This window comes from Anoplopoma fimbria, chromosome 9 (genome assembly GCF_027596085.1).
Source record: "Anoplopoma fimbria isolate UVic2021 breed Golden Eagle Sablefish chromosome 9, Afim_UVic_2022, whole genome shotgun sequence".
Lineage (NCBI taxonomy): Eukaryota > Metazoa > Chordata > Actinopteri > Perciformes > Anoplopomatidae > Anoplopoma > Anoplopoma fimbria.
Window position 1 is genome coordinate 19,474,940 of NC_072457.1, and position 17,616 is coordinate 19,492,555.

Consider the following 17,616-nt stretch of genomic DNA (forward strand, 5'->3'; position numbering starts at 1 on the left):
TCAACTTACAGCACAACTGCTCTCATGGCCTTGATATCAACTTTCATTTAAGATGCTTTTATCTTAAAATAAGTGGTGAAATAAAAGTAAGAGAAGGAAACTGTCAGGTTCCACCCTGACTGAGTGACATGTATTTGGATTAACTCAATGTAGGAACTGTTGAAACATTGTACTTTTTACAACACTTGGCTATAGTTATTACAATTCTAAATGTTACATACAAAACATACAAGTTTATAAAAGACAATACAACCACCAAACAGAATGGTCTTCTGGCTGGCAGAGTTAGAAAAAAAAAATCACTGTGTTTAAAAGTGAATAATAATAATAATATAATAATGGATTTTATTTATATAGCACACTTTAAAATACAATGAAATCTCAAGGTGCTGTAGAGGGTAAAACAATCACAATAATCAAATTTAATAATGATAAAACGCTAAAAACAAGTAAAAAATAAAATAAATGAATTAATTTAATCATAATAAAATCTAAGAATATATATTCAAACTGAACAACTACCCAAGAAACGCATAAACTACACAAAGCCAAGACCTTAGGGGAAGGCAGAGAGGAACAGTTGAGAAATTAGAGTCAGCTGATGGGCAACATGTGTGACTACAGTTTGATGTAATAAACTTTCAAAAAGTCTCTTATTTATTGTATATTTATGTATTGGTGGAGTGGTGGAAGAAGTATCTTAACAAAAAAGCATTCAAATCTTACTGGTGTCAAAGTCAAAATATTCATTTAGCAGCAAAATGGCCCCTCTTAGTGTTATATTTTAGTATATTTTTGCAATAATAGTTAAAATAGTGTTCTGTCTGTAAATATAATATTTCAGTTATTGTTGATTTTCTACTGTTTTTTATTGCTTATTTATAATACTTGTTTTTATTTTTATTTTCATTTTTTACTTTTATCTTGTCTTTCTTCTACTATGTCTCTTGTGTGCACTTTACTCTACGCTGCTGTAAGCCTGCAAATTTCCCCGCTGCGGGACTAATAAAGGATTATCTTATTTTATCTTATATCATATTATTGGATTATTATTATTTAATAAGCAAAGTAACTACTGCCTTCAGACATTTGTGTTGGATATATATATACATATATATTATATATATACAGTACCAGTCAAAAGTTTGGACACACCTTCTCATTCAATGTTTTTACTTTCTTTCTTTTTTATTTTTTTTTTCTACATTGTAGATTAATACTGAAGACATCCAAACTATGAAGGAACACATATGGAATGATGTGGTAAACAAACAAATGTTCAACAAACCAGAATATGTTTTATATTTTAGATTCTTCAAACTAGTTGAATGAGGAGGTGTGTCCATACTTTTGACTGGTACTGTATATATATTAAGTTATTAATTAATTAATATTAATATATGAAGTTATTAATTAATCAATATTAATATATATTAAGTTATTAATTAATCAATATTAATATATATATATTAAGTTATTAATTAATATTATATATTATTATATATTTATATTTTCCTCTGCATGTTTTGGAATAGAAGTAGAAAGTAGCATTCAATTAAAAAAACCCACAAAGGTATATTCCAGTTACATTCCATCACTGTGTGTTGTGTTACACAACCGCACGCCGGGGCTCGGCTCCTCTGCGTGCTGATAGGCTGCGGGCTGTTTGTTTACTATGCAGACGTCACACTCGTGTCTTACTCTGATTGGCTCAAAGGCCCGCCCATCAAACACCTCAACCAATGAGGGACTTCCAAATCGCTCCGTGCGCGTAGTTCCCGGATGTCTCTCGTGGAGAACCACTGGTTGGCTCACGTGCTCCAACAAAACACAGACGGTAGGCTGACCTGTCTGCAGTCTGATGGTTTCCGTGGGGGGGCCTCTGAAGACATTTAACGGCTTCTGACGCTTTCACAGCTCAAGTAAGTCGTGTTTCGATGCCGTGTTTCCCGTCACGGCTGCCGCTCATCCTCGGGTCGTTGTTTACAGTCGCGAGGAAGTCAACGCTGTGTGGGTTTCTGTTGCTGGCTGGCTTAGCAAGGAGCTAGTCTGATGTTAGCTAATGTAGTTAGAGATACATGTTATATGAAGAATGGATTTCAGCAGGCTCGAGACAAAGTGGCCACTTCGTTTGTTCGTCACTGCAGAGCTATGCAGGCTGCAACACATGAACATATAACGTGATCACAGATCTAACCTAATAAAGCTGGTAAATAAAGTGTGTATATGTGGGTGTCTATTAAATATACAGGGACAGTTGTGTGTTGTGTGTTCAGGGACAGTCGTTCATTCTACATTCATTACACATTTGAACGTGAATTAATATTGTAAGTTGACGGGTAGCCTCATAGGTCAAATGATCAGAGCTATACAGATCAGTCAGATACATTGGCATGTAGGTTTGCTGTACAGAAATGCCAGAGATAGTGTTAGTTTCGTTTCTCTGTTGACAGTAGTTCTCCATTTAACATTTAAGCAGTGCAAACAACAAATCTGCACAAAAAGACAAGACAAGGCTCAAAGACAAAAGCAGTGCAAAGAACAGGACAAAATCAAATAAAACAGTGCAAAAAAATCAAATCTTAATCCATTAAAAAGTTTGTACCGGAAGATGTACTGCTCTAGTCATGTTTTTTGGTCACTTTTCTTTTGGGGAAAGAAATATTGCTATTTATTATTTTTATTTTTTTAAATGTTTGTGTATGTTACATGTTAGTGGCTGCTAGATTTGCTTCACTTGCCAGCCCAAAAAAGAGAGAAGCTTTTTTCACCAGGTTTTCAAAAAAAAGATTTGTGCAAAAGTATCTTTAGCTCTCAGCTTTTGACGTGGCTCCTAATCAGTATTGTATTAAAGACGAGTGCACTATCGGTGTACACCAGTTCTGACTTTTACGCGTTAGAAAACACCACAATCAACTCCAGTGTGTTGTCAATATAGTTCAAGTGAGAGTTTATTTTGAAAAACAAATACCTAGATTTCATGCGGAGAGATAAAGCAGCCACAGAGAGGGCTGACTGTCCTTTAACTGAGCAGTCTCCTCCCTCTAAGATGTGTGCCTGTGAAACAACAATAGAGGACAGCACTGACAGGGGGGAGCGTTAGGTTACTCTCCTTTGTTCATTTGCATGGTTTTAGTTGGAGACAGTACTATCGTTTTTGTTCCAGGGTGGACGCCGTCTGGTGAGCAATGGCGGAGGGAGGCTTTGACCCTTGTGAGTGCGTCTGCACCCATGAGTATGCCATGAGGCGCCTCATCAACCTGGTGAGTCTGGTGTTTGTAATCTTTAGTGGCTGCTTTTCAACAGAGCTGAGGTGCAGGTGCAAGTATGCAGCGCAAAGTATAAGTATCTACTGCCGAATTTCGAGAGAAGGAAGTGGAGAGATTAACGTTAAAAGCAACTAGCAAGCAAATAAAAGTCCCAGCCAGAGAGAAGGAAATGAAAAGCTGCTGACTGGCACCCAGCCAGTATATCCTGGTTCCTGCTTAGTGTTTATCCAGAGGGCCAATCAGCATTTCAGCACATAGACGTGTCATTCATGTGCTGCTGTCAAGTCTGCTTTGTGCATGTAAATGTTCTCCAGCTCTCTTCAATGGAACGTGTAAAAGAGGAGTTCAACATTATGGAGACAGACTGCGTTTAAGACAGAATAGAAGTTGGGATAATGTCCTGTCAGTTTCCAGGTGACCTCATTGGCTCTTTTGTGCACAGGTGTAACCTGCGCGGCGAGCTGCAGATGGCTCAGAGCTTGAAACCACCCTGGGGGTGGGGGGGGGATCTGATTCACTCGCAGGAGGAAAGGGTGTTGTCCAAACAACGAATGAATTTTCACAAGATTTGCATGTCGGAATTTTGTACAGTATATTCTTGTTTGCGTGCCTAATGTAACAAGGAACTCTTGAGGTTTATGTCAGTTTCATTGGTTTATAGACTTCCTGAGTTTTCTCTCACCCTAGTTACAGTGGTAACCAGAGTGAATAAGTCAGCCATCAAGGTCATAGTACAAGAATTGATAATAATATTTTTACCGCTCACATCTTGTATTTAATCTACTTTGTTCCCTCTATAATTCCTCCTTCAGCTCAGGCAATCTCAGTCCTACTGCACAGACACCGACTGCCCTCAGGAATGTATGTATGACCACATTAGTGTTTTTCTTTTCCATAATGTGTCATATTGTGTTCTGGGATCAGAAACGTTTAGTGTGTAGATTACAAGGGCAAAGATGCGTTTTGTTTTTTCAGTGCCCAGTCCCGGCGGGCCTGTCGGCGGAGGCGACCTGACCCTCCCCATGGTTCTGATGGGATGGGCGGTGCTGGCTATGCTCCTGTTCCTGTTGCGCCCATCCAGTCTCAGGGGCAGCCGTCCCACAGGCAAACCTCATGGACCCCACAATGTCAGTATCGATTTACCATGAAGATTCACCATTAAGTACCACATTGATAATAAATCACAATGAAGAAGTACATTACTTTAATACACTGAAAAACACTATTTGCCTTTAATGGTGATTTTATGACATAATATTCAAAAGTCCCCATTTAACGGAATCTATAGCCCTGGATAAAGAATTAAAAATGTAATTTAAAAAAAGAAGATTAAACATGTAGAAAAAATACTTTCATACGCCTTAATTCATAGTTGGTTATAAAAAGAAAATCCTTTGCTCACAGCAGCACTTACGGTGTGACTAGACACTCATAAAAGTGTATGGTCAAGTGCTGAGTCAAACCCTTATCATTGTTAATAAAAGATCCCCAATGATATATTTATTATTATATATATTCATTTTGAATGTGCGGCCACTAAACTACTACGTTTATTTAGTTTTTTAGTTGGCGTTAATGCCGTTGCGTCTCCACATTTATTCTTTAATAGCTATTTTTCACCACAGACATCATGACTTGCCATGGCAGGAAAACCTGTTAGTGTTACTAACAAGTCTAACAATAGCTTTGTCCTTTATGCGGTGACAGTGAGTCAGCATGCACAATACATGAAGTTTATAAATGGCATTCAGCCATCATTAATTGTATTATCATTATTGTACCTGTGCTTTTACTGTAACATGTCAAATGTCTTCAGGCCCATTTGTTCAACATCAGTTTTTCTGCTGTGCATTTTAAAGTCAGCTGTCTTGACCACAGATAGGCGGCTGAAATATTGTATCAACATTATTTTTGGTAATTGTTCTAGTAGTTAGTGAGCTCAGGTTTTGTAGGGCAGTGTGTATTTATGAATTGGTCTGGTTCCGGATTTTGAATCTGTTTCAATAACTTTCTATTTTAGTTCAGTTACAGTCCCAAAAAAAAGTCCCATATCTGTGGCCATCGCAGGATAAGCCCGTCCAATTTCATGGTTGGTAGGCTACCTGTCTGTTGACCAACCTTTGTGTATTCTGCCCCTGGGCTCATTGCTCATCACCAGAGTTTTCCACGAGGTGCTAGCTGGACAGCTTTGGGCGGAGGCCTGAAGGGACGGGCTGTCAGTGTAGTCCACTTGGCGACTTTCTTGTTACATTTAGGCTGAAAACTCACCTCTTCAAGAAGTACTACCCGGAGCCTTCCTCGTAGCACTATTGCACTCGTATTAGTTGCTGCACTTACTGTATTCGTATCAGTTCGCTGCACTTATTGAATTTGTATTTGTTTACTGCACTTATCCTATTCGTAATAGTTTGTAGCACTTACTATATTCGGATTAGTCTGTTGCAATTATTGTTTTCGTAGTAATCTGCCTCTGCACTATACTTTTGCTCTGGCTTATGCTTTGAGATGCTTGCTTAAGAAAGGAGATGCACTTATGACTTCTGGTGACTAGTAGTTCTCTTGAATACCTATGTTGAATACACTTCCTGTAAGTCGCTTTGGATAAAAGCGTCTGCTAAATGACTGTAATGTAATGTAATGTAATTTAGAGACTTTTAAAGCTACTTTCATTGGAACAGAGTTTGCTACATCGGGCTGGGTTTCTCTGTTGGTCCTTTTTATTTTTAAATATAACTTTATTTTGCTGGTTTCTCCAAATTCGCTGACCCCAGCTTAAACAGCGACTTAGCCTCTTGGTGTACAGAGCAGATGAACATTTACTGATGTCTTGTGTGTCCAAACTTGAAGCTAACCTATTATTATTGGTTTTTTTGTTGTTGTTATTATTATTGTTCAATATTATTATTATATTAATTATATTATTTCAGGCTGTTTCTATTGTTAAGACTTAATATTTTCTCATCCTGTTTTTTTGCAGAGCCATGGAAGAGAGCCTCCAGCGCCACCTATTGACTAGCAGTGGAGAGCACCAGCACTCACCGACCTCCTCTGACTGGAGCTGCACAGTCAGCCAGCGACTGTGACCAAGAGACAGCGCCACCTCCCCTTCATTCCAATATCTTTTGCTTCTCTCCTGTTTAATTGCCATTGTTTTTTTTGGCCTAGATTTTCCTACGATTCCTGTCACTAGAGCCCAACTGATACCAGATTGATGAGGAAAATACAGATATGATATTTCAAAGTCACAAAAAAATCTGATTACGTATATATATATACTTTTTTTTACATAAACAAACAACATTAACACTTTGGGCATTGGTTATTTTTGACAGATATATAAAAAAAAAACTTGAATCAGATAATTCCATGGGAATTTGAATAACGACGCATAATGACAGAACCTTTTTCACAAACTTGAATTAACAGAAATAAGTACTAATGTTGTTAGTCGGTCGCTGACCTCAGCTCTGGTGTTGACTGAGCTGAAAATGAAGGAATGTGTCACGTGTGTTGGTGGAGATGGGAGGGGAGGTGTTAAATAGTTGTTCAAGTGCTTGCTGAGCGATGAAGGGTGGCGGGTCTTCAGACTCTCTGAAACATTCCTCTCTTTCCACTTCAAAGTCCCAACTCTATAAACGGTGCCAGTAATGATGTCATATCACGTAATGTTTTAATAGCACATTCAAACCAGCAGAATAATTCACTTAATTAATTTTATGGACGAATACAATTATGAATTAAGATCACAATACCATGCCGTTGATTTTAATGCTGCATATCAATCTTCTGTGTTCACACGCAGGCCTCAGTTAGATTACATACTCCAGCAAATGGTCCGGTCTGCTATATGAACTATATCTCCGGAAGCGTGTCTGTCCCTTTAAGTGACTGTTGGTTTTGTTACTGTAATATAAGTAATCAGGACCACAGCGATGGGTCCTGAATAATCTGTTTACCGGGTTTAGATATGACGGTTAAAAGGTCACATTTTACGTAGTTGAAATGAACTGAATTGCAGGCATACAGATAGGGTGTATTAAGTGTGGTAATTGTAAAAACAATATACTCAGCATAAGCATTTTAATCATATTGAGATGTCATTGTTTTATGGTTAAAAGAAAGAAGAAAAAAAAAAAGAAAATCTGAATTGTATACTCACCTATTAGTAGCAGAGAATCATATATTTTGTTGTTGTGGTATGCCGGTTCCTTATGATGGCGTGTTGTGCTGAGTCAGCGGTCTAAATGATGGCCTCTTGGAGATGATGGCCTGAAGTCTGTGGTTGATTTGAGCATCTTCTAAGTTTCTAATTCTTCAACTTCTGTATTATGATGATGATGACAATGTCAGACCAATGTTATGGAAATGAGCGAGAGAAAGGTGCATTTCCAAACAATGCTGGAACAACTTTGTGTGAAAAAAACAGCAATATTTGAGTTATTTTTTATTTTATTTAAAAATGAGATAAGAGTACATGGGAATGATCTGCAGTGGGGGTTTTCTCATTACCGTGGTTTACAGGATTTGTTGATTTATCTTGGTCCAGAGCTGTTACATAAGTCATTTTAATCAAAGGTTTGTCAGCTAGATTTAAGGAAGTTAACAGAAAAACAGAAATCTCTCATGCAGAACAATATAGTGGTGAATGCCTTGCGTTCCTTAACCATGTATGTCGTTGTGGGTGGATGTTTATACATCACAGTACGTCGGCAACACAAACTACAGCTTAAAAATTACTTGAGAGAATCAACTCTTTTTTGATACAATCTCAAGAAAATGGAACATTCTAACAAGTGTTTTTTTTACATGTCTATTGTTGGCTTTCGGACTGTGGTACATGATTGAGGGTTTCCTGTTTTTCTCGTCACTGACCTTATCTTTGTCGTGCCTCTGTCATGCAACATGGCCGTCAAAGTGTGTCGGGGCCTTGGATTACGTTTTCAGGGTTACTTGCGATATCAGAATTTACGTGGATTAGTCTTAAAATTGAAGTGTTTTTCTTGATATACATGGTGTACGAGTTCAGAACCTGAATATGATCTGTGACAGCTTCTCTTAGTTTCCATATCAGCGAATGACGCCCTCTAAAGATGTCTTTCCTACATCTTTCTAGACTCAGGAGTTGGCAGGGAGGAGATATAAGGATGGAGAAAGTTAAGTAAAACATAAGGTGGTGTATATATTGAAGGGGGAAACCATACTAGGTTGTTGAGATGAACAAGTGGACCATCTGGTAACCAGGAGACCTTGATTTACACTGTTTCTGTTCTGTCTAAGAGAAAAAAGGGCTTCAACTATGCACTTTTCCTATAACAAAAAATAAATAAAAAGAATTCAGATTCACATTCCTGTGTTTTTTGTTTTAGTGTTTTGTTAGTCTATAAATGTTTTTTGAGTCTTTCCATTTCAAAACAATTTTTCACTCTACATTCTTGGGTAAAATATTTTACTTATTGTTTTCCTCCACTGCTTTTACCGGATATTTGCACATTGAGATTTTAAATAAAATAAACTTGTGATTATCTTAAATGATATGATGCTGTGTTACATATTAAACTACCACTTACCAGCCACAACATTAAAATGCTGATTACATGTTTATCGACAGTAGAAGCATCCCAATAATGTAATATCCTAGAATATTAAATTGTTGTATTTCAACTTTGACATAAAGGAACAGCGTGTAGCATTTAGGGTTTTTTATTGGCAGGAATAGAATATGATGTTAGTAACTATGTTTTCTTAAGTATATAAAAATAACAACTGAAAATAGGAATTGTGGTTTTGTTAGCTTAGAATGAGCTGCTTATAGAGTGCTGCAGGAATGAGATCTAACACCAAGAAATGATACAGTATTTTTGCACTTCCTGTTACCTCATCTTTTTTCATTTTTGATGTGTGTTTGGTTCAATGTCCTAAATTAGCTCTGTGGTTAACACCAGCATAGGAGATTTTAATGTTTTGTTCTACATAAAATACATCCGTAGATATTCCTCTTGTGAATTTTGAGGCTTTTATGTGTCTTAAAAAAATTATTTGAATACAAGTGGCTAAATGAGAATTCCAAACATTATCACATCAACTAGTTTGATTTTACAGCCTTGTTGTGTGTACTCATGCTCATGTGACGGTGGTGTAGGCAAACTAGAATAGTCATCTCTGCAGCACTCTATCAGTGCGGTCGTTAAATAGTCCCTTTTGCCAAACACTGGCTCTAGAAAAGGCTATTGGCTTTCTCAAGTTTTCTATATTAAATGGTAAATGGACTGTACTTGTATAACGCTTTTCTAGTCTTACGACCACTCAAAGCGCTTTTACACTGTACGTTATCATTCACCCATTCACACCCATTCATACACTGATGACAGGGGCTACCATGCAAGGTGCCTCCTGCACATCAGGACTCTAACACTAACTAACATTCACACACATTCACACACCGACGACACAGCCTTTGGGAGCAATTTGGGGGTGTCTTGCTTTAGGACACATCGACATGGACTTCCGGAGCCGGGGATCGAACCGCCGATCCCCTGATTAGAGGACGACCCTGCTCTCCACATTAGCCACTTTAGTTTTCCCAAAAAACTTGACACAGGAGAATTTGCAGTTGGACGCAATCTGCAACTTCACCGCTAGATGGCGGAGATCGTTCACACTGCTGCTCCTTTAAGTAGAAGACCTAAAGGCCTGTGTGTGACAGTCTGGCCTGCTGCTGCGTGATGCAGTGTTTACGACTCACACACACACACACACACACACACACACACACACACACACACACACACACACACACACACACGTACTTCATGTGTGCGTGTATTCAAATCAAATGTGTGTTCGTGTGTGTGCGCGTTTTCGTGTTTGTGTATGTGCGTGTGTGTGCGCGTGTTCGTGTGTGCGTGTTTACGACTCACTCAATTGTATTGTATTGTATTCAAATCAAATGTATGTGTGTGCGTGTGTGTGTGTGTGTGTGTGTATGTTCGTGTGTGTGTGTGTATGTTCGTGTGTGTGTGTTCCAGTGTGTGTGCGTGTTCGTGTTCGTGTGTGTGCGTTGTTCGTCAAGACTTAGCGTGCCATCCTCTGAGCATGCGCAGTGGTGACACTGAGCCGTCCTCCACGTTTCCCGGGGTAACCATCAACAAGTCTGTTAACTAGCCCGCTGGAGCGAGCGGTGTCCGCGTGCCTTTAGGATGGACGTTCATGGACAGATGTCCGGTGTGAAGTGAATCAGACAGACACGTGACGGTGATTTATCAATGATAGAACAAGCTCAGCACAGGAAGCCTGGCAGCTTAGCTATGTGACTGCTCTTATTAGCTAGCATGCTAATGCCAATGGACGCGCTGGGAGGAGAGCGCGCAGCGTTGTAGTTTTCACAATGACGGATCAGCAGTTCAGGACTCTGGCTTACACGAAGAGCCCGAAAACATCCAGGAGAACCACGTTTCAGGTAACAGCTATAACATGCATACTTTATAGTGTGTACACTATAACATGCATACTTTATAGTGTGTACACTATAACATGCATACTTTATAGTGTACACTATAACATGCATACTTTATAGTGTGTACACTATAACATGCATACTTTATACGTGTACACTATAACATGCATACTTTATAGTGTGCACTATAACATGCATACTTTATACGTGTAGGTTATAACATGCATACTTTATACGTGTAGGTTATAACATGCATACTTTATACGTGCACACTATAACATGCATACTTTATACGTGTACACTATAACATGCATACTTTATACGTGTACACTATAACATGCATACTTTATACACTATAACATGCATACTTATAACATAACATACTTTATACGTGTACACTATAACATGCATACTTTATACGTGTAGGTTATAACATGCATACTTTATACGTGTACACTATAACATGCATACTTTATACGTGTGTACTATAACATGCATACTTTATACGTGTGTACTATAACATGCATACTTTATACGTACACTATAACATGCATACTTTATACGTGTAGGTTATAACATGCATACTTTATAGTGTACACTATAACATGCATACTTTATACGTGTAGGTTATAACATGCATACTTTATAGTGTGCACTATAACATGCATACTTTATAGTGTACACTATAACATGCATACTTTATACGTGTAGGTTATAACATGCATACTTTATACGTGTAGGTTATAACATGCATACTAACATAACATGCATACTTTATACGTGTACACTATAACATGCATGCTTTATAAGAGGACGTGTACACTGTGCATAGAGAATATCAGTAGAATCAACAGAATCATAACTAACCCTGTACACTATCTAGCAGAATCAAGTAGTTCAGTATCCTATAACATACATGTGTACACTATAACATGCATACTTTATAGTGTGCACTATAACATGCATACTTTATAGTGTGCACTATAACATGCATACTTTATACGCGTGCACTATAACATGCATTAGTGTGCACTATAACATGCATACTTTATAGTGTGCACTATAACATTCATACTTTATACGTGTAGGTTATAACATTGCATACTTTATACGTGTACACTAATAACATGCATACTTTATACGTGCACGCCTTTAATGGTGTGCCGCGAAAGACAACAGAGTCAGTCTCATCTAAACCGGAATGATGTCGTTGCAGGATGAACTCCAGGCTGCTGTCTCCACCAGGGCAAGCAGACCAAAACCAGATCGATACTTGTACTCTGACGACTTCAATGAGGATGAAGACGGTAAGATAGCAGAGCATCAAAACATCAGGGGAGACCGTTAAGATGTGGGTCTCTGAAAGGCTTTTGTTTACATTGTATTTTTAGTCTCCAGTATCTCTGTGTCTAATGATAGTTGATGACGAGGCTGGTTTATTGCAGCCATGTATCCTTCCTTTCACTTATGCATGTAACTGTGATTCACAGTGAATGTGCATCAAACTGATTGGAGAAATTGTGATTTTTTTTCCCAAACAATCCTGCAATTCCCAAACAGGATGTGCGAGGGGACTTTTGAGAAGCTTGTCTTATTTGAGAAAAAAAATCACGATCTGGTTAGTGTTTGTGAGAAAGAGTGTGTGAAAGTGAAGAAAACTAGTAAGCAAGAGAGCAGAGATGGTAAAGCTAAATGTAATGGATAAATGGTTGAAACGTCCTACTAATGCAACCTTTACTGAAATGGCTGTAAAAAAGTGTCCTATTTCATGGTATAAGCAGTGTTCGATAACATCAAGTTTAAATATATATTCAAACGGACACATTTGTTCAATGGCTGTGAGGGTACAGCGGACAGAAAAAAGGTTGGGTACCACTACTTTACAGCCGGTGGAACATTACACATTCAATCCACACAATTCATTCCTCCCTGCCATCATTAATAGGATGACGAATTATTTATAAAATGTCAGATGGCAACAAGAATAACAGCAGAACATCAATAGATCACACTATATGGCTTTGCTTCCTCCTTTGAATAACATGTTTAGTCAGACCACTTCACCTTAGATAGATGCACGTTCGGTGGGAAAGTTAGGATGAGTACCTGCACTCAAGATCACTTCCTACTAGTTTTTTGGTGATTTTCAACCATATCTCTCAGTCTTCCTCAGTGGTTCAGTTGCCAGAAACCATCCTCTTAAGAAGGGATAGTAAGATACGGAAAAAAGTAGTAAGTGGACATTGAGTCTAAATAGTTTTGTCAACTTAAACAGATACAGTGTAATTTCTAGTCCTATCTTGTCATTTTCTATTTTTGATCTTTCTAAATTTTTCCCTATTTGATTTTTCTATTTTTCACAGATTTTTTGAACCAGCTCATCAAATCTAAAATCAACGACTTTGGATTTTCAGACGACGAGGACAAACATGGCAAGCCGAAGAGAGTTTCATTCCTGAAAAACCAGAGAATCGTCTCTCCCTCGGACGACGCGGCGGCTTCAGAGTCACGTGAAAACGAGCCGCCCGACTCTTCCAGCGGCCCACACGGCAATTACGACTCCTTGTCCTCACAGCGCTCCACCAACATCAGTAACGAAAATGTACGATTTGAAAGCAGTGATGCTGTGTCCGCCGATCCCCAAATCACGAGAGAGAGCTCAAGTAAATCTCTGTCGTACCATACATCAGATGACTCTCTACTGGACATGCCATTGCCCTTACCATCTGACAACCGTGTGGCGGAATATCCAGGTCCCGAAGAGAAGAGGAACTCTGTTCTGGAGGAAAGCTCCCAGACGCTGCAGTTTTCAGCAACTGACCTCACACATGTGTCCTCAGCAGGTCTTTTTATAACGTTTCATGTAGTCACAAAGAGCACGTTGTGTGTTACTTTGCAGATTTTCCTAAACATTTTTTTTTAATTCATATTTCCACAAACTGGCTTCATTCAGATACCAATAGGGAGCCACCCAGGCCCAAACCGAGGCAAAGGACTCTGGGATTGAGCCGTCACGCTGTTGAGAAGACACCTGAAGACGCTGGATCTCTGGATCTCAGCAGGCCCCAGACGTCCTCTGCATCCATTCCCCTCTCCTCTGACACGTCCAGCAACATCGCCGTAAGGAGCATATGCCAGTCTCAATGCCCGGCTTGTTCTGTATTTGTAGTTGAAACATCTTTTAACTTTTTTGTTGTTTCTTTTCACCAAAAGTGGACAGAAGGAAGTAACACAGTTTCATTCGGCCACAGCAAATCCTCTTCAAGTAAGAGTGAGCAGTCACAGCTCTTCACCAAAACCACAGTTGATTCCGGATCAGCAGGTAACGATCAGCATCCTCTGCACCATATGCTTATTTAAAAAAAATCTCATTTATCCTCCTGATTTTTAATTTATGGTTTTAGATGGCTTCATTTCCAATGACAGCAAAGAGCGGGAGAAACAGTACTCCACATCATTTGAAGAGTTTAATGTAAGACCTTTGTTATGGGGTGGGACTGCCATAGCTGGTGTCATGTTAGATACACTCTGCCTCTTAGTCTCTGTAAATGTGTCCACTGTCTTCTCTCAGGCAGAATCAGGAGATCACTCGCAGCTGCTCTCTCGTGTCCACGAAAAATCCTTTGATACCAGGTTGGTAAGCAAGCTGCAGAAATAGCTGCTACTAAAGCTTCGTGGACAGAACAGGGTAGTGACTGAACTGAACGTTGTTTCATTTTAATCAGGGCATCCAGTTCTCACTCTGAGACCGCCCAGAGATCGCACAGTGCGTGCTCCAGGAAAGTGGAATCGAGGTATCTGGGAACTCTCAAACTTCTGGATCGTAAAGTCTCGCTGCAAGAATCTCAGCCTCAATCAGCAGATTCAATCAGAGCCGCCATTTACCAGGTCGGTGTGATAATGAGCCTGTGTTGTTAGAAATCTCTGCAGTGCTTTGTTTGTTTTACGGTGAAGGACAGTATGCATCCAGAGCTCCATCTTATACTCAGACACTGATGTCGATTTTATTACAGTTATATGCAATACATCGAACATACTTGTCATATGTAATGTCATTTCTTCAATCCTGTTAAACGCTCCATTTATAATTTCTATGTTACAATATTATTCTCAGATTTTATTACATTACTATCAGTTACAAATGCAGAGCCAGTTTGGGCTTGAAACGCTGTACTTGTCCTGAAAACTTTAAAAGCCGGTCCTTGGGAGGCAGATATCAAAGTGACAGGGAATGTCTGAGGTTTGGCGATATGGGTGCACATGGGGAAGTTGTGCAAAAATCTACCTGTAAATGTTGAAATCTGGGCTTTTTACTGGGATTTATATTTCCCAGACATTCATCCTGCCCTTTTCCTCTTCAGAACCATTGAAAGCCCCACCACCTTATCGCCACCTTGCCATTTGGGACGCAAACCTTTAACCTTTTCACGCTAAATGCTCCGTCATCAGTCTCTGTCAACTTGAATCCCGACCCACTAACATTTACCTCTAACAGGAATGGCTTCAAAAGAAAAAGGAAAAGTCAAGAGAGAACATGCAACTAAAGAAGAAGGAGGAAATCCTGAAAGAAAAGAAGAAAAGGGTGAGTAATCTGTTTTGTCAATTGTAAATACAACAGATCACATTGTTATAGAATACTATAAAAACACAATAGGTTTAACATAAATGCATGCTGCTTGCCTTCTTTCAAAAAAAAAAAAAAAAAAACAGGCAGAAGAGGCTAAAAAGGAAGATGCTGTTACATCATATGAGGCTTGGAAAGAAAAAAAGGCCGAGAGCCTCAAAGCAAAAGCCACAGAAAAGCAGGACACAATCAGAAAAGTGCAAAGAGCGATTGAAGAGAAAGAAGAGAAGAAGCAATCTGCTAAACAGGTATCGTGATTGATTTATTGTGCATTTTAATAAGCGCTCTGTGAAGATATGCTAACGAGTGACGCTATAAACATCGCAGGTTTTTGAAAAATGGAAAAGTGAGCATGATCATCTCCTCAAAGAAACGTTCAGAAAACAAAAAGAGGCTGAAAACAAACTGCGGTTCCGAAAACAGGAGGAAGAGGAGGAAAGAAAGAGAGATAGCAAATCTGCCTTTTCTGACTGGTGAGTGCAAATCATTGAGTTTTTCAAGGAAGCTGTTGCTGTACCATTAAAGGCCCATTTTGAGAAGCTTTACTGTGCTTTTAAAGGGCAAGAATGGAAAGAGGATATTATTTTCAATTAAATTGTCTTACTGTACTTGATTGTTAACATATGATTGGGGTCTGAAAATAAGTATTCAAACTTTCACAAAATAAAAGCAGTGCATTACAAATTGCTGCATGGGGAAATCACGGTTTGTTCAACTCATGGCCGCACCTCACAGTGCTGTCGCATCAAACTTTAACATCTGACCAACCACTAGATGGCAGCCAAAGCTTCATGTTGAGCAACACTTTTTTTTCTTAAAATGTTAAAGGCGTGAAAAGAAGACAGTTGTTCTCCATGAAAAAGTCACGACGAAGCGCGAGGAAATCCAAAATAAAGCTGAGGAGGAACGCTACATGAAAGAGGAGAGAGACAAAATGGCCTTGGAGATGTATGAAAACTGGCTGGTGAGTAGAATTACTTGTGGCGTCGAAGGTTCTTTATTTGTTTTTTTTAAGATAAAAATGGTCCCACACATTGTAAATCCAAGTTATCTGTAAGGTCAAATGTTTCTAAGTTTAAATTTTTCCCCCAACAGGTTCGGAAAGATCTGGAACAGAAGAGACAGAGAGAAGAAAGGCGAATACAAGCGATACTCCAAGACGGTCCTCCTCCTCCGTGGAGCCCACCGAATAAAACCATACCATTTCGAAAATAGAATGCAGCATACCACCCACAAAATATCTGTGGGTTCTGTGTTACATTTGAAGTTTGTACTGTATGTTGTGTTTTAAACATAGTTGATGGCAGCTGCTTCATTTTATATATATATTTACATTTTGTACATTTCAGATGTTTTGGATTAGGCAACAGCTCTGGCGCAAGATGATATTTTTATGTTTTTTGGTGAAATGGTACAGTATGTTGAGAAAGTTGGAAAATATTCCTGTGACATGGTGACATGTCAGTATCAAAGGAAACTTACAATAACAAAACTCTTTTTATAAATGTCGTGATCTGTTATTACCATGTTAGACATCTGAATGTAAAGCAGCAATAAGAAAAGCATTTTGATATTAAAAGCTAATATAATTGGTCTGCGGATTCCTCTACTTTTATAGTTGAACTGCTGTGAATCCAAGTAATGTTGATTTGTGTCTCTAGGTTACAAGAGGCTCCAAAACTTTACACAATCTTGTAAAAAGATCTGTAAACCACGCAGTGCTTATTTTATGTAAAACATGATTTAATTGTTTTTGTTTTTATTTAAAGTGCTGTTCATTTTTGCATCTCACCTTTAAAAGGTTTTTATTCATTTTCATCGTATTGTTTTCCATCGTCAAAAACATTAACTTTAGAATAACAGAAGTAGTCTTTAAGGGTGTTTTTAGTGATGCAACAACACAATAAACTCATGAGTGTGACACATTTAAGGGATTTCTACAGAGAGAAGCATTTTGTACTTTACACTCAGACACAGTGGAATCCAATTGTCTTAATGAATGAGAGCTGTGATGGGATGTATTGATGGCCTGCTGTTAGCTCTGCTCCTACTCATTAATCCAATGAAAGACTCTCCCACATCTATCATATATGAGTAATAAATGAGCAATAAATCCTGCAAACATGGAATATCTTTCATGTTTTGTAATATAAAAAATATATATCTTTATAGATGATGGAACAATGATAATAAACGTTTGATAAGTATTATTTATTATTTTTTTCCTTTGAATACATTTGTACACGGTTTTACTTAAGTTACATTTTCAA

The 17,616-nt window shown here is 38.5% G+C and overlaps 2 protein-coding genes across 2 annotated transcripts; both read left to right on the forward strand.

The window, feature by feature from the left end:
* The first annotated feature begins 1,818 nt into the window (after positions 1 to 1,818).
* On the forward strand, positions 1,819 to 8,612 carry smim14 (small integral membrane protein 14). The gene is made up of 5 exons (XM_054604277.1): positions 1,819 to 1,922; positions 3,167 to 3,263; positions 4,082 to 4,130; positions 4,245 to 4,396; positions 6,247 to 8,612. The coding sequence occupies exons 2-5, from the start codon at positions 3,189 to 3,191 to the stop codon at positions 6,283 to 6,285; spliced, it is 315 nt and encodes a 104-aa protein (XP_054460252.1). The 5' UTR covers positions 1,819 to 1,922; positions 3,167 to 3,188; the 3' UTR covers positions 6,286 to 8,612.
* Positions 8,613 to 10,474: 1,862 nt separating this feature from the next.
* map9 (microtubule-associated protein 9) lies at positions 10,475 to 16,957 on the forward strand. Its single transcript, XM_054605006.1, has 13 exons — positions 10,475 to 10,725; positions 11,939 to 12,029; positions 13,086 to 13,565; positions 13,676 to 13,842; positions 13,936 to 14,044; positions 14,127 to 14,194; positions 14,294 to 14,355; positions 14,448 to 14,610; positions 15,218 to 15,304; positions 15,433 to 15,594; positions 15,674 to 15,819; positions 16,175 to 16,310; positions 16,442 to 16,957. The coding sequence occupies exons 1-13, from the start codon at positions 10,654 to 10,656 to the stop codon at positions 16,559 to 16,561; spliced, it is 1,863 nt and encodes a 620-aa protein (XP_054460981.1). The 5' UTR covers positions 10,475 to 10,653; the 3' UTR covers positions 16,562 to 16,957.
* The last annotated feature ends 659 nt before the right edge of the window (positions 16,958 to 17,616 follow it).